This window comes from Petaurus breviceps, unplaced genomic scaffold, assembly GCF_028583685.1.
Source record: "Petaurus breviceps papuanus isolate PSGF00001 unplaced genomic scaffold, PetGlider_PUasm1.0 90740, whole genome shotgun sequence".
NCBI classification, from domain to species: domain Eukaryota; kingdom Metazoa; phylum Chordata; class Mammalia; order Diprotodontia; family Petauridae; genus Petaurus; species Petaurus breviceps.
Window position 1 is genome coordinate 5,635,910 of NW_027187330.1, and position 13,360 is coordinate 5,649,269.

The 13,360-nt window shown below is 44.1% G+C and overlaps 1 protein-coding gene across 3 annotated transcripts in view; it reads left to right on the forward strand.

Annotated features, from left to right (window-relative positions):
* Positions 1 to 8,530, forward strand: part of OGDHL (oxoglutarate dehydrogenase L) — a 63,301-nt gene extending 54,771 nt beyond the window's left edge. For all 3 annotated transcript variants that reach the window (XM_069067224.1, XM_069067226.1, XM_069067225.1), the window contains 6 exons: positions 1,047 to 1,118; positions 1,721 to 1,846; positions 3,649 to 3,721; positions 5,821 to 5,984; positions 6,688 to 6,839; positions 7,763 to 8,530. In XM_069067224.1, coding sequence (XP_068923325.1) covers positions 1,047 to 1,118; positions 1,721 to 1,846; positions 3,649 to 3,721; positions 5,821 to 5,984; positions 6,688 to 6,839; positions 7,763 to 7,886 — 711 coding nt within the window. In that variant the 3' untranslated portion in view covers positions 7,887 to 8,530. The remainder of the gene's footprint in view (positions 1 to 1,046; positions 1,119 to 1,720; positions 1,847 to 3,648; positions 3,722 to 5,820; positions 5,985 to 6,687; positions 6,840 to 7,762) is intronic.
* The last annotated feature ends 4,830 nt before the right edge of the window (positions 8,531 to 13,360 follow it).

Genomic DNA, 13,360 nt, shown 5'->3' on the forward strand with positions numbered 1-13,360 from the left:
ATACTATAGTATATATACAGTAATACTATATATAGTAGTATGCTATATACTATATAGTATACTATATACTATAGTATATATATTCATATGCTATATACTATAGTATACATAGTAGTATACTATCTACTATAGTGTATATAGTAGTATGCTATATTATATATATAGTAGTATGCTACTATACTATATACATACTATGTATATATGCTATATACATTCTACAAATGAGGAAACTGAGGCTCAACAAGGTTAGGTGACTTGCCCAGGGTCACACAGCTTAGTAAATGTTGGAAGCAGGAGTACTGGACTTAATGTCAGGAAGACCTGAGTTCGTAATCCTGCCTCATGTACTTATTAGCTAAGATAATAACAGCCCCACCCTCACAAGGTTGTTGTAAGAATCCATCAGTCATTTGGTTAATAAACATTTATTAAGCACCTACTATGTGCAGAAACTGTGCTAAATGCCAAAAATGCAAAGGAAGTCCACAGGCAGTGAGCTCTCAGAGAGCTCCTTCTGATAGAGGAGATGAGGAGCAGACAGCTCTGTAGAGAACAGACGCAGATAGGATAAAGTGGAAAGAAGCAATGAGAGAGGGCTCTGGCATTAACAGAGAACAAATGAGAAAAGATTCATGCAGGCCTCTGCAAACCTCAGAGTGCTCTATGAAAGCTAACCACAAGCAACAGTGTCACAGCAAGGATGAGGGAATATGTCACTTAACTTTGTTGAGCCTCAGTTTCCTCGTTTGTAGAATGGGGATAGCAACAACAGCTATCTCACAAGGTTGTTTTTGAAGATCAAATGAAGTAACATGTGAAACATTTTTTAAAGTGCTACTAATATTATTGGCAGCGGCTTTTAAAAATTATTATCATTGTTATTATTGGTTGTTGTTGCTTCTTATTTGCAGTATAAGCTCCCTCAGGTCAGGGACCATAGCCTTTCTCCCAGAGACCGTAGCGGACCCCTTCCTCCCTCCAGACACAGACAGCTCAGCACCTGTTAGTGCTTAGTAAACTTAGGTGGATGGATGACTCATTTTCAGGGCCCCGAACACTCTTCTGCCCGGCCAGAGAGGTTCCTGCAAATGAGCAATGATGATTCGGATGCCTATCCGGTAAGTCTTGAGCCCCCATGGCTACTCTGTCTCTCTTTATTCCCTGAGGCGTTTCTTGGCCACTGGGGACCGATGGGTTTCCTTCCTTCCCAAGGTCTCTGATTCCTTCCTGTTGCTGAATCAGTAGGGACAGCAGGTTCCTTCTTCTCCATTGACCCCACAGGTTGGGGTTTGCTCCGTAGCCTCTGGGGTTGAGACTCCAAGTATCCTAGTGGGGAAGAGAGATACCATGAGGAAGGGCAAAGAGAAAGGAGACATGGGAGCATGGAAGGCAAACTATCATTTTTTTTGTTTTGCTTCTGCCTGGACCTAGCTGGGGAAGGAGTTGAGGTGGTTTCCTGGGAAGGGAGGGTAGTCCAAAAATAGGAGGGAGGACGGGCCCAGGGCTAATGGTTTAAGTATAAAAAGGTCAGGTGAAACTAGCTGGGGGTGGGAGGGATGGGGGAGAGATGATTAGTTGGCCTCTCCTAGGAGGAAGGAGGTGTAGGTCCCCCTCCTGTTCCTTTAACTGGAGTCCCTTTGTCCAGATAAAGGATGAGAGGGGCCTGCAGGGTTGGGAAGTGAGTATGTGGGGGCTTCTCAGGTGGATCTTCTGCTCCCAGGAGTTCGGTGATGACTTTGAGGTGGGCCAGCTTTATGATTGCAACTGGATTGTGGTCAACTGCTCCACACCCGCCAACTACTTCCATGTGCTTCGGAGGCAGATTCTTCTCCCCTTCAGGAAACCGGTGAGTCTCGGGTCCCAGAGGGTTTTCCCAGTTCCTTTGTATGATGAGCGTAAGGTGGTAAGGGTCATCTAAAAATCTCTGGGGCCTTGATGGATTCTCTTTCTCAGACCTCTACAGAGAACTGGGATTATTGGTTCTTGGGGTTTTTTTTTTAAATTATTGATATCTTTTGTTATTAGATCTGAATATACCCCTTTCCTCCTTCCCTACCCAGAGAGCCATCCCTTGTAACAAAGAATAGACAGGAAGGGAGGAGGAGGGAGGAAGGTCCGTTCAGCAAACATGACTGATGTATCAGCTGAGTGTGACAGTAAAAAAAAAAATGTTCCCCACCCATAGTCCCTCAACTCTGCAAAGGAAGGAGGGAGTTTCATTTTCTCATCTATTCTTTGGGGCCAAGCTTGGTCATTATAATGACACAGGATTCCGTTTCATCAGCTTGGTGTTTTATTGGGCTTGAAGAAATGTCCCTGGCTAGTGTGGAATTGATGTAACCTGGTTCTCCCTTAGGAGCTTGCCCTGAATTCCCCTGGAATTATCCCCTGCCTACCCTGATCAATCTTTTCTTTTATTATACTGTCATTGGGGGAGGAAGGAGGGGAGAAAGAGGATAAACTCCTGCCTGGTATAAAGCTGTTGATAGAGTATGAGTGTCCCCTCACATAATAACACCTTGCTACAATTGTAAAGTGCAAAAGGTTTTCACATCCGTTGTCTTATTTCATTTTCACAACAGTATGGTTACAGAGGCAGGTGGGAGTGTGCCGGCAAATGCTTAAGGAACAGCTCTCTCAAAAAGAAAATTCTATACACATAACACAGTGTTTAAGTTTTATCAGCATTACTAACATTTCACCTTCTTAAGTCTAGACAATCAACAAAACAACAAAATCAAGGTCTGATTTCCTAGTGGGGTTTCTGGTTTGTAGAGGTTCAGAGTAATTAATTAGACTTATAGCACATTAGAGCTGGTTTCCCCTTTGGCTCAACTTCCTGCCCATAGGCCTCACGGCTGGAGAAGATGGGTGGGAAGCTGGAAGGAAAATGATTTATAATTCCCACTCCTGAAAATTTCATTGAAATGGCCTTGACCCTGGCTGTCAACCTGTATAGTGTTTGAGATTGGCCTTCATATTCTCCCGTGATGATGGTGCTCAGTCATAGGCTTAGGCTGTTAACAGAGGGGGATATATCACTGGGCTGGTCCCAGTCAAGGTCTCTTTGATGGGGGTGGGGGCAGAGAGCTATGCCTTCTATCCCAAAGGGATGGAATATAGAGGGATGAACAATGGTTGGAGATCTGGATTCTAGTGTCAGCTCCTTCACTGACCTGCTGGGTGACATTGGGCAAGAAGTCACTCCAGGCCTAAATGGGATTGATGCTAGTGACTCACTTCCCTACCTTGCTTGAGATAACAGTTTGTGTGAATGTGCTTTGAAAACTTTTTATTTCAGTCCAGGTTACAGAATGTGTCATTGGGATGTGGGGAGCAGGACCCTCTCCTCCACTCATCTAGATGGAGGTTGAAATGGGGGAGGAGGGAGGGAAGAAAGTAAGCATTTACAAAGTGTCCGCTATGTCCCAGGCACTGTGCTAAGCGCTTCCCAGATGTTACCTCCTTAGGTGCTATTATTATTGCCATTTTATACTTGAGGAAACTGAGGCAGAGAATGATTGTGATTTGCCTAGGATCACACAGCTAGAAAGTATCTGAGGCCAAATTTGAACTCAGGTCTTCTTCACTGCAAGCCCAGGGCTCTCTCCACTGGACCACTTAGCCTTCACAACTCTTCTTTTCCAGCTGATCATCTTTACTCCCAAGTCCTTGCTGCGGCATCCTGAGGCCAGGTCCAGCTTTGATGAGATGGTTTCTGGTAAGCACCCTTGGTCAGAGTATGAGGGAGGGAGGGTGTCAGGGATCCTTGACGATAGACTGGGTTAGGGGTGATCACTCATAAGCATGATGTGCCCCACCACAAGGCTCCCCAGGGATGGCAATGTAGCCAGCTCAGTGCCTCCAGAGGATTTCAGAGTCCCCAGAGGTGCACTGGGCTCCTGGGGCCATGGTGGGTTAGATGTGGGTCCCTCAGGTTGTGCCTAGGAGATGGAGAAAAGGATGTCAGCCAGTCCAGAGCCTCCTGCTGATGAGCCAAGTCCTCCTGAGTCCATAAAATGAACAGACAGGAAAGATGGTTGCTTGAGTTTGCCACAGAGAGCTCCTATTTGCTGCTCAAGGCTGTATCCCAAGAAGGGTTTCTCCCATAGCAAGGGGAAAAAAAGTCAGACTACAAATTGTTATATAGAGCCACCTCATACCAGACACCAATAACACCAGGGCCAAACAAGCAGCCCAGACAATGGGTGCCATGGGAATTGAGAGGAGGTGAAGATTAGTGAGCAGTTTTATAGAGGAGACAGGATTTGCATTAGGCCTTGAAGGCTGTACAGGCTTGAGAGAGGGATAGAATTCCTACTTGGAAGAATACCATTAGCCAAGTCTGAGCTGATGTGGGCATGGGAAGCTAGGGCTTTAGAAAGATCCTGTCTTTGGGCAAGGCAAGCCTTCCTCTTGTTCTCTTTGTCTTCTTGGTCTGGGGGTCACCTCTCTCTTACTGGCCTAGTGTGCAATATTCCTAACTAAATTCAAGAAGAGATGTCGATGAGAATGTTGACCCCTGAGTCTCTTTATAAATGTTCTTCAGGTCCCTTAAGAGCTATAATGATTCCTGGTAATGGGCTTATTAATTGTTGCTGACATCAGCTTACTGGACGTGTTATTAATGGGAAGGGTCTGGTGTATGTTGTGAGGGTAGCTTTGGATCGACTGTGACATTCCAGTTATATTTTCAAAGGATCTGGAAATCTTTCTTCCAGGGCCTGTTGGTTTAACTCTATGTATTGAAAATTATTTTGAAGTTTTCTGGTGAATTCCCAGGGTTCTTTTCTGGACTGTAGTATATGGCAGTATGGCATATGACTCCCCCTTTCCTAACAGAACCAGGAATTTGGCAAGGTGACCAACAAATATCTGAGTGCCTACTGATATGTGCATATCCATTCTGGCATCTGTGGGACGTTACAGGACCACAGATCGAGAGCCAGAGGAGACCTCATGGGTCATCTGGCCCAACTCATCTCTTTTACAGATGAGGAAACTGAATTTCAGAGGGCTTTAAATGACTAAGTAAGAATAGCAGTAGACCTATTTTGTTTTGTCTTTTTGTCCCTCTTACAGTGCCAACATGTACAATAGCCATTTAGTAAATGCTGGTTGAACTGAATTGAATTAGATTAGATGAGAGAAACAGAAATCAGGTCTGCAGCTATAAGGAAACTCCCATTTCAGCTGGGGAGTCAGAGACCTCCATCTCTTTCAGAAATATCCAGGGAAAAATAAAAGTTGACTTTGTATAATCAGGGACTAAGTTATGAGGTTCTTCCCGTTTTGGGCCAGCTGGTGAGAGGGCAGAGAAAGGAGAGGTCACCATGGGCTGGATCTATTAGGGAATCCTTTGTAAAACTGGGTCTTGAAGGATGAGTGCCATATTTGAAAAAAAAAAATGGGTCCAGAATGACTGAAGAAATAGACTTTTGTCATTGGTAACCAAAGAAGAAATTTTTGAGGCTCAGATTGACGGAATAGCAAGAAAAGTCCCCTTACCTCTGTTGTCACAAAGTGATAAGACCTCTGGTTGTGTTTTGTGGATATCTGGGTATGTTTCTTTTCCTTACTCTTCCTCCATATGCCATCTCCTCCCTAACCCCTTTCCCCTCTGTCTAGTTTCCAAGGGCCTGCCACCTGGAGGCTACCTTTGCCAGATCACTGATCCATGTGGCTTACAATCTTGGGGGGAGGAAAGGAACCATATGTGGTCTAGGATCATTGCTGGACCTTTTTCCCCATGGTCACGGGGCCAGGGACTTATCCCTCTTCTGCAATTCACCATTGGCCATTAATGATGGTTTCTTGAAGGTACCAGCTTCCGACGGGTGATTCCTGAGGAGGGCTCAGCTTCCCAGGCACCTGAGGATGTGAAGCGGCTGATATTTTGCACAGGAAAGGTATACTATGACCTAATAAAGGAACGGAAAAACCAAGATCTGGACAAGCAAGTAGCTATTACTCGGGTAGAACAGGTAAGCAGTCCTTGGCCTAGTTTTCCTATTAACAAGGGTCTTGGGGCTCTCTTGTGTGAATCTCCAGACCTTAAAATGGACTGAACTACATAAAGGCATCCAGTATACTTTTTCCTTCCCTCACCTGTCTAAAAAACACACGAACCGTGTTGTACTGCCTCTGAGCAGCTTGGAGAAAATAGAAAAAATCCTAGATTGGGAAACCTGGCTTCTTGTATTAGCTCCTCCATTAAATTCCTATGTCTTTGGGTAAAGTCACATCTCCTCTGTGGGCCTCAGTGTAAAATGAGGAAAGCTGGATAAGGTGAAAATAATAGCTAGTTATTTATAGAGCACTTTAAGGTTTGCAAAGTACTTTATAAATATCATTTCATCTGATCCTCACAACAACCCTGGGAAGTAGGTGCTATTATTTTCCCCATTTTATTATCCTCCCAAAGTGACTTGCTCAGGGTCACACAGCTGGTGAGTGACTGGGGCTGGATTTGAACTGAAGTCTTTATGGCTGTAAGCCCATCTGCTGTGTCACTGAGCTGCCAAGACAGCTCAGCATGAATATATGGGCCAGTAGAGTGAATGGGAGAGGTTTAGACCTCATAGAATGGTATAGCCAGTTGCATTTTGCTATTAACTTTGACTTTTCACTAGAAATAAGAGAGGTTGGGGGTTGTTTTTTAACCCTTCTCTCATCTTTCTTCCACAGATCTTTCCCTTCCCCTTCGACCTCATAAAACAAGAAATCGACAAATACGCGGGAGCTGAACTCGCCTGGTGCCAAGAAGAGCACAAGAACATGGGCTACTACGACTACATCAGCCCTCGGCTGCTCACTCTCAGCCGGACGCGGCCCGTATGGTACGGCCCTTGTGGCAGCAGAGCAGCGCGGGCGCTGGGCAGCGGGCTGGGTTCTGTTAGGCAGCCACATTTGTAGTTTCCTCACATGCTGGCCAGTCACTCAGAAGGAGGGAGAAATACAAGATGACCTTCTGTAATCAAGGACTAAGTTGTTGGGGTTCTGACCCTTGGCCTGGAATGGAGAGGTCACCATGGGCTGGATCCATTGGGAAAATCCTTTGTAAAACTTGATCTTGAAAAATGGGAGCTTGGAACAGTTCCAGTGGAGTAGAAAGTGCAATAGCCCAGAGAATTAGGACACTTAACAACGCTTCAGGTGACCCAAAGGTAGGAGGGATAGTTACCCTACTGGATGATGGAGTGAGAATCCATAAGGATATCGTGACAGCCAAGAACATGGGGCTGAATCTCATGACATGAAATTTATTAGGGGCGAAAGGAAAATCTTGTACTTGAGTTCAAGAGATGACTTCACAAATATAAGGTTGGGCAGGGAGGTGATAGTTAGGCAGCAGTTCTCCTGATAAAGATCTGGAGTTCTTAGTGACTACAAGTTCAGTCTGAATCAGTGATGAGATGTGACTGCCAGAAGGGAGCTGATCTTTGGTTAAATGAAGAGCATCATGATGTCCAGGCATAAGGAGGTGATGGAGAATCCCACTGCACTCTTAGACCACATCTGTACTGTTACGTTCAGTTCTGACACCACAGTTTGGGAAGGATACTGATAGCAGATTTTCTGGATTCCATTTCTTTTTTATTTTTTTTATTTTTTGTTTTGCTTTTTGGAGGGCAGTTGGGGTTAAGTGACTTGCCCAAGGTCACATGGTTAGTCTGGATTCCATTTCATTCAAAGGCTGTTCTGACTAGGCTTCTTACCTAAGCAGCTGATGGGGGGTAATCACTGGTCTCTTGTCCTCCAGGTATGTTGGTCGTGACCCAGCTGCTGCCGCTGCCACAGGAAACAAAAATACTCACCTGGTCACTTTGAAAAAGTTCCTGGACACGGCATTCAACCTGGAGGCATTTGAAGGAAAGACATTTTAGAGCTGAGGGACAGGACTGCCCTCTCTCTCCCCTTTGGGGTGACTGAGTGATAATGGTGAGACAGAATGGCTTCCAAAGATTGTGAGATGGCCTCAAGGAAACACAGGAAGTGGGTGGAGGGCCAGCCTTTTGTGGGATTGATTTTTTCTTTTTTGGGACCCTGAAGAAGGAAGAGAGACCCAAACAGGCGCAGCAAGAAAAGGATCTTGGGCTGGGGTTTCATTCAGGGCTAACAATACAGCTTTGCCTCTTCCCTCCTACCTGCTGGTTTAACTCTCTCCTCCTGGGTTCTCTTCTTGCCTACTTAATTAGGATCTTTTTCTGAAGCCAATGGAAACGATCGGTTGGTTGAGACCAGCTTGCCTGTCTCTTGCCCTTTTTTTGCAGCCCAATGTGATTAAATGAATAAGCAGTAGATGAAAAGAAAACATTATTTTGTGTTCTTCCAAATGGAAATTTCAGCAATAAAACCTGGGTGAGGTTAAGTAATGCTGGAGCAACTGGCCTTTTTGTGCTCTGTTTTACAGGGCTACATAATACGAAGTTTGTCTACCCCTGTGATCAGTGCCCAGGACTCAATGTATACCAAAGTAGAAAGCAGAATTAATGTAGAAGTAAACAATAGTAAAACAGACTTTCTCCTTGCCATTTTCTCTCTCTGTGCGTGTATATGGCAGAGTTTCTGCATCTGTGTGTATTTCTCAGTGCTGGGCAGATAGGAGGTGCTTAATAAATGTTTATTGACTGACTGGAAGAGGAATATAAACAAGAAGCTGTCCACTTTCCATTTTCAAAAGGATCAAATGTGTGTTGTGGGCTTTGAGAGTTCTCCCTCTGAGGGGCAGGGTCTGTGAGGTGTTGCACAATCTCTTGGCACCCCTGTTCTTGCCTTCTGTTGGTGTTACTCCTCAGTAGATAACTGCGAATGTTACAGAAGGAAAGGGTTTATGATACTCCTTAAAATAGTTTCAGAAATCCTTAGAGGGAAAATAGAACCAGGCTACAGTCAGGAATTTTAAATCCTTTAAGTCTCAAAAATTACTACTTCGAGTGCTTCTGGATGATCTGAAAGAATGTTTTTCTTTGTTAGTTACTTAACCCATGGAAATCAAATCTTTTAAGGCAATTTTTGCTATTGATTTTTTTCATTTTTAATTTAATTAGTTAATTTAATTTTAATTAATTTTTAAGACTAGGGGATTTCCAGACCTATGATTTTATCTGTACAGGGGAACTCCCTGTTTAAAAATTCCCTCCCCTGATGCAGGAAAATTCCTCTGTAACATTATAGTTTTAGAAAATTGCTTAGGGCACTGAGAGGTGATTCCCCTTACAGCAATTCCTGTGTCAGAAGCAGGATTTGAACCTGTCATCCTGACTCTTAAGGCCAGGGGTCTAGCCATTTATACACTATGCCATAGGGACAGGGGGATGCAGTGGACAGAGGGGTGGGCTTGGGTTTAACTCCAGCCTCAGACACTAGCTATGTTTCCCTGAGCAAGTCACAACCTCTGTTTGCCTCAATTTCCTCATCTCTAAAATGGGAATGGTAGCACTTCCCTCTGGGGTTGTGAGGATCGGATGAAATCTTTGCACACTGCTTGACACAGAATAGATGCTGTGTGGATGTTAATTGTACTCCTCTTCCTCCTCCAGTGGGAAAAAGTACCAGTCAGGGTATCTGGTCCAGATCCTGTCTCGTGACACTTCCTTTATGACCTTGGGCAAGTGTAGCCGCAAGCACCCCAAGCACGTCCTCAGGGTTTGCTGCCCATACAGGTTCTTGGATCTGCTTTGATAAAGGAAAGCAACTCAAAATGGGTTAACAAGCTTACTTTAATCAGTCAGACATATATGGTTTACCTTGTTCAGGGGAAAAAGGTCAGCACCCCGAACTTCAAAGTATACAGACAGAATTATCAAGACAGAAACAGATCAAGTAGACAGCTTTCCAAACTGTCCAAGCCATTACATCCATACCAAATCAACATCTGGCTTTCAACATCTGGGTTTTTCAAAGCCGGGGGTGGGAGGGCCTCTGGACAACGGCTTCCCAGAACCCAGATCAAATCACAGAACACTTCTCAAAGTGAGCCCCCAAAACAAAGCCTCACATCAGGGCTTATATAGCCTTCTCCTGGCTCAGAGAATGTAACAACCTTTTGGACCCACTGGCCAATCAAAAAGTATCTACTGAAAAACAAGCCTCCCACCCCAGGCTCCAGGTGCACTTTAGCTTAGGGGCAGGGAAGATCTTTAAAATTTACATTCTCATTACAGCAAGTCACAACCTAGCTGGGCTGTTTCCTCATCTGTCAGGTGAGGCCCCTTCCCACTATAAATCTACAAACCCTGCTGTGCTCCTAATGAGACTGTCGTCAATATGATCTAGAACTGGAAGGAACCTCAGAGACCATGTATTACAGGGGCAGGGGGCTTGAGGCCACATGTGGTCCCCTTGGGTCTGAAGTGTGGCCGTTTGGATTCAGTCACAGGACCACACTTGCGGACCTAGAGGGCCACATGTGGCCTCAAGGCCTCAGGTTCCCCACCCCTGATGTAGGACAACCCCATTCACCTTACAGATTAGGGAACTGAGGCCCAGGGAGGTTGTGACTTGCCAAATATAATACCACTTCTTGGTGTATTGGGTTCCAGTTCCTAGTGTTTCAAAAACACCGGACCCAGGTTCTCCAGTCAGAAACACTGAACCTATTTAGAGTCAAGTAGCAGCACATTCATTTTTAAGTACGTTTCCTGATGGTTGCATTTGCTGTGTTTTTAAGCCATTGTCACTAAATATGAATTCCTAATTAGCAATAGAGAATGACTCTGTGTCCCACTTAGCACAAGTGTTTGCTTCATTAGTGACACTACCAGCTGGTAGCTGGCTCTTTGAAATCAAAGCAAGACCGGTTGTTTGCCATGAGGGACACGCAGCAACCTGGGTGAGCTGCTGGCATGCTCTCTGACTTGATTTGAGTCAAGAAAAAATGGGCCTTCCTAGAACACTCCCAATTGTTTCTCAGTTGGATAACCCTGCTTGACTGCAAATCCTCAGACCTGTGGAAAAAATGCATAATTAGGGGCCTACTTCTGGGCTGATCACCATTACAGTTTTCCTTGCCTTCTACCTGTGGCAAGTTGTAGAGGGAAACTTGATGAACTCAAGTTTGCAGAAAATGCCACCGCAGCTCTGGTGGTAGGGCAGAATGCTCAGTTGAAAGAAAACCCACTGGGCCTGATAAATTGAGGGAACAAAGAGAAGGCTAAAGCAAGTCTTCCTGCTTCCAGTGGGTACCAATAGTTACCAACAGACAAAAAAAGACTACCTTAAAATTGTTTGGAAAACAGGCCTGAATCAGTGTGGAGTCCCCCAAATTAAAGTTTGTTGGAAATGTGTACTTAACCATTATGGCCCAGTGGAAAACAGCTGTGACAAGTCAGAGGGCCCTCTCTGATGGCTTCTCTACTTGACTTTGGCCAAATCTCTTTATCTCCATGTGCCTCAGTTTCCTCAGCTATATAAAATGAGGGGGTTTCTGAGGTCTATGATGGTATGAACATCTGAAGGGAGCCAGTATCTCTGGTAGGCCAGCAGGGTGCTGTAATCAGCTCAGTGCCCTTGGTTTAATATATTGATATTCCATCGTTTCTCTTCTCCATCAGTCTGGTACTGCTTCTAGCCCTCAATCAAGATGATTCATGGTAATGAGTGTCAATCGGTTGATGCATTAATCCCATTAGCTAAATTGGGCTGGGGGAGATGTCAGTTCGGCTGTTTGTGTTGGCTTTTATGAATGTGCTGTGGAGAGAATGGCATTATTTTTCTCCTTCAATTGCTACGCTTTGCAGGGGAACTTTGAACACAGCCGGAGTTAATTCCACAAACCTGGATGGCAGAGAGCTACAATCTCACAAATTATCAAAAATAGCATGTGGTATTTATTGTTGTTCTTCTTAGCTAAAGTGCAAAATGAAAATATCCTGTGGGGGTTTTGTCCTCAAAATGAGGGGAGCCAAACTGGACAAATGCTGGCCCAGCATCTCCCTTCTTCCCCTGACCAAAATGTGAAGTCAGAAGACCACATGTCCCTCACTTTATTGCAAATACATTTTATTGGGGGGGGGGAACTAGTACATAATTGCTTCTCATTAATAGTGTTCTTTCTTTTTGAGTCCCTCTTCTGTATACTGGCCTCGGGAACCCAGGTGGACACAGCCACTGCTGCCTCGTTCACTAATCAAACCATTCTCAATCCCTCCTTCCTTAGTTGTACTTAATTTTGTAAAATTACAAAATCACAGGATTTGAGTCAACCGTAAGTGTGTTCTAGGGTTGTACAAATCAGCTTCCACTGATCTGCTGGGGGAAAAAAGACACCATGATAGAACCCTGACATAAGTCAGATGTGATGGGACAAGGCTGATTTCTTCCACTGTGAATAGAGAGATGTTACGCACTAAATCGTGGATTTATATTCTTAGGACTCTTTATTAGACAGAGTGAAAAGATAAGGCAGCTAGGTGGTGCCATCGTGCATAGAGTGCTGGGTTTGGAGCCTGAAAAATCTACTTTTCCTGAGTTCAAATCTAGCCTCAGACACTTTGCTGTGTGATCCTGGGAAAGTTATTTAACGCTGTTTGCCTCAGTTTCCTTATCTATAAAATAAGCCAGAGAAGGAAATGGAAAACCATTCTAGTATCTTTGCCAAGAAAATCCCAAATGGGACATGGAGAGTCAGACACAACTGAAATAAAGGAACAATAAATAACAATAACAAAAACCAAATAGAAAACTGGACATGGAGTCTGGAGGAGTTGAGTTCAAATTCTCTCTCAGACACGAGCTGTGAAACCTTGGACAAGTTACTTATCTACAAAATAGAGAATAATGTGAAGATCATATGAGATCATATATTCAAAATTCTTTGAAACCTTGAAGTGCTATATAAATGTTAGCTATTTAATAGTAATAATTTTTAAAAGCATCAAGCTAAAGAAAAAATGGGGGAATCACTAAAAGGAAAGTAAATACTAATAAATGAACAATCCATTAATGGTCCTGAAGAATTGATGATGAAATTTACCTCCTTTCAGTAGATGCAGGGGATTATAACTACCAGGGCAGAATGGTGAACATGTTGTCAGACATGGTCACTATATCTGTTGTTTTATGTAACCTTTTGTTATAAGAGAGGGTTACATTTCATTAGCAATTGAGGTTAAGTAACTTGCTCAAGGTTACACAGCCAGGTGTTTTTGGGTGGGTGCTAAGTATCTGAGCCCAGATTCGATCCCAGGTCATCTCGACTCTGGGGCCGGTGCTCTTACTCACTGTGCTACCTGACCGCCCCTAGAGGGTTACATTTCAAGATGGAGCAAGGGATTGTTTCCACAAAAGACTGGGATATAAACACAAAAGGCATCAATTAAATTTGCATGAAAAAATAATAAGAGAGGGGGAAACAGAT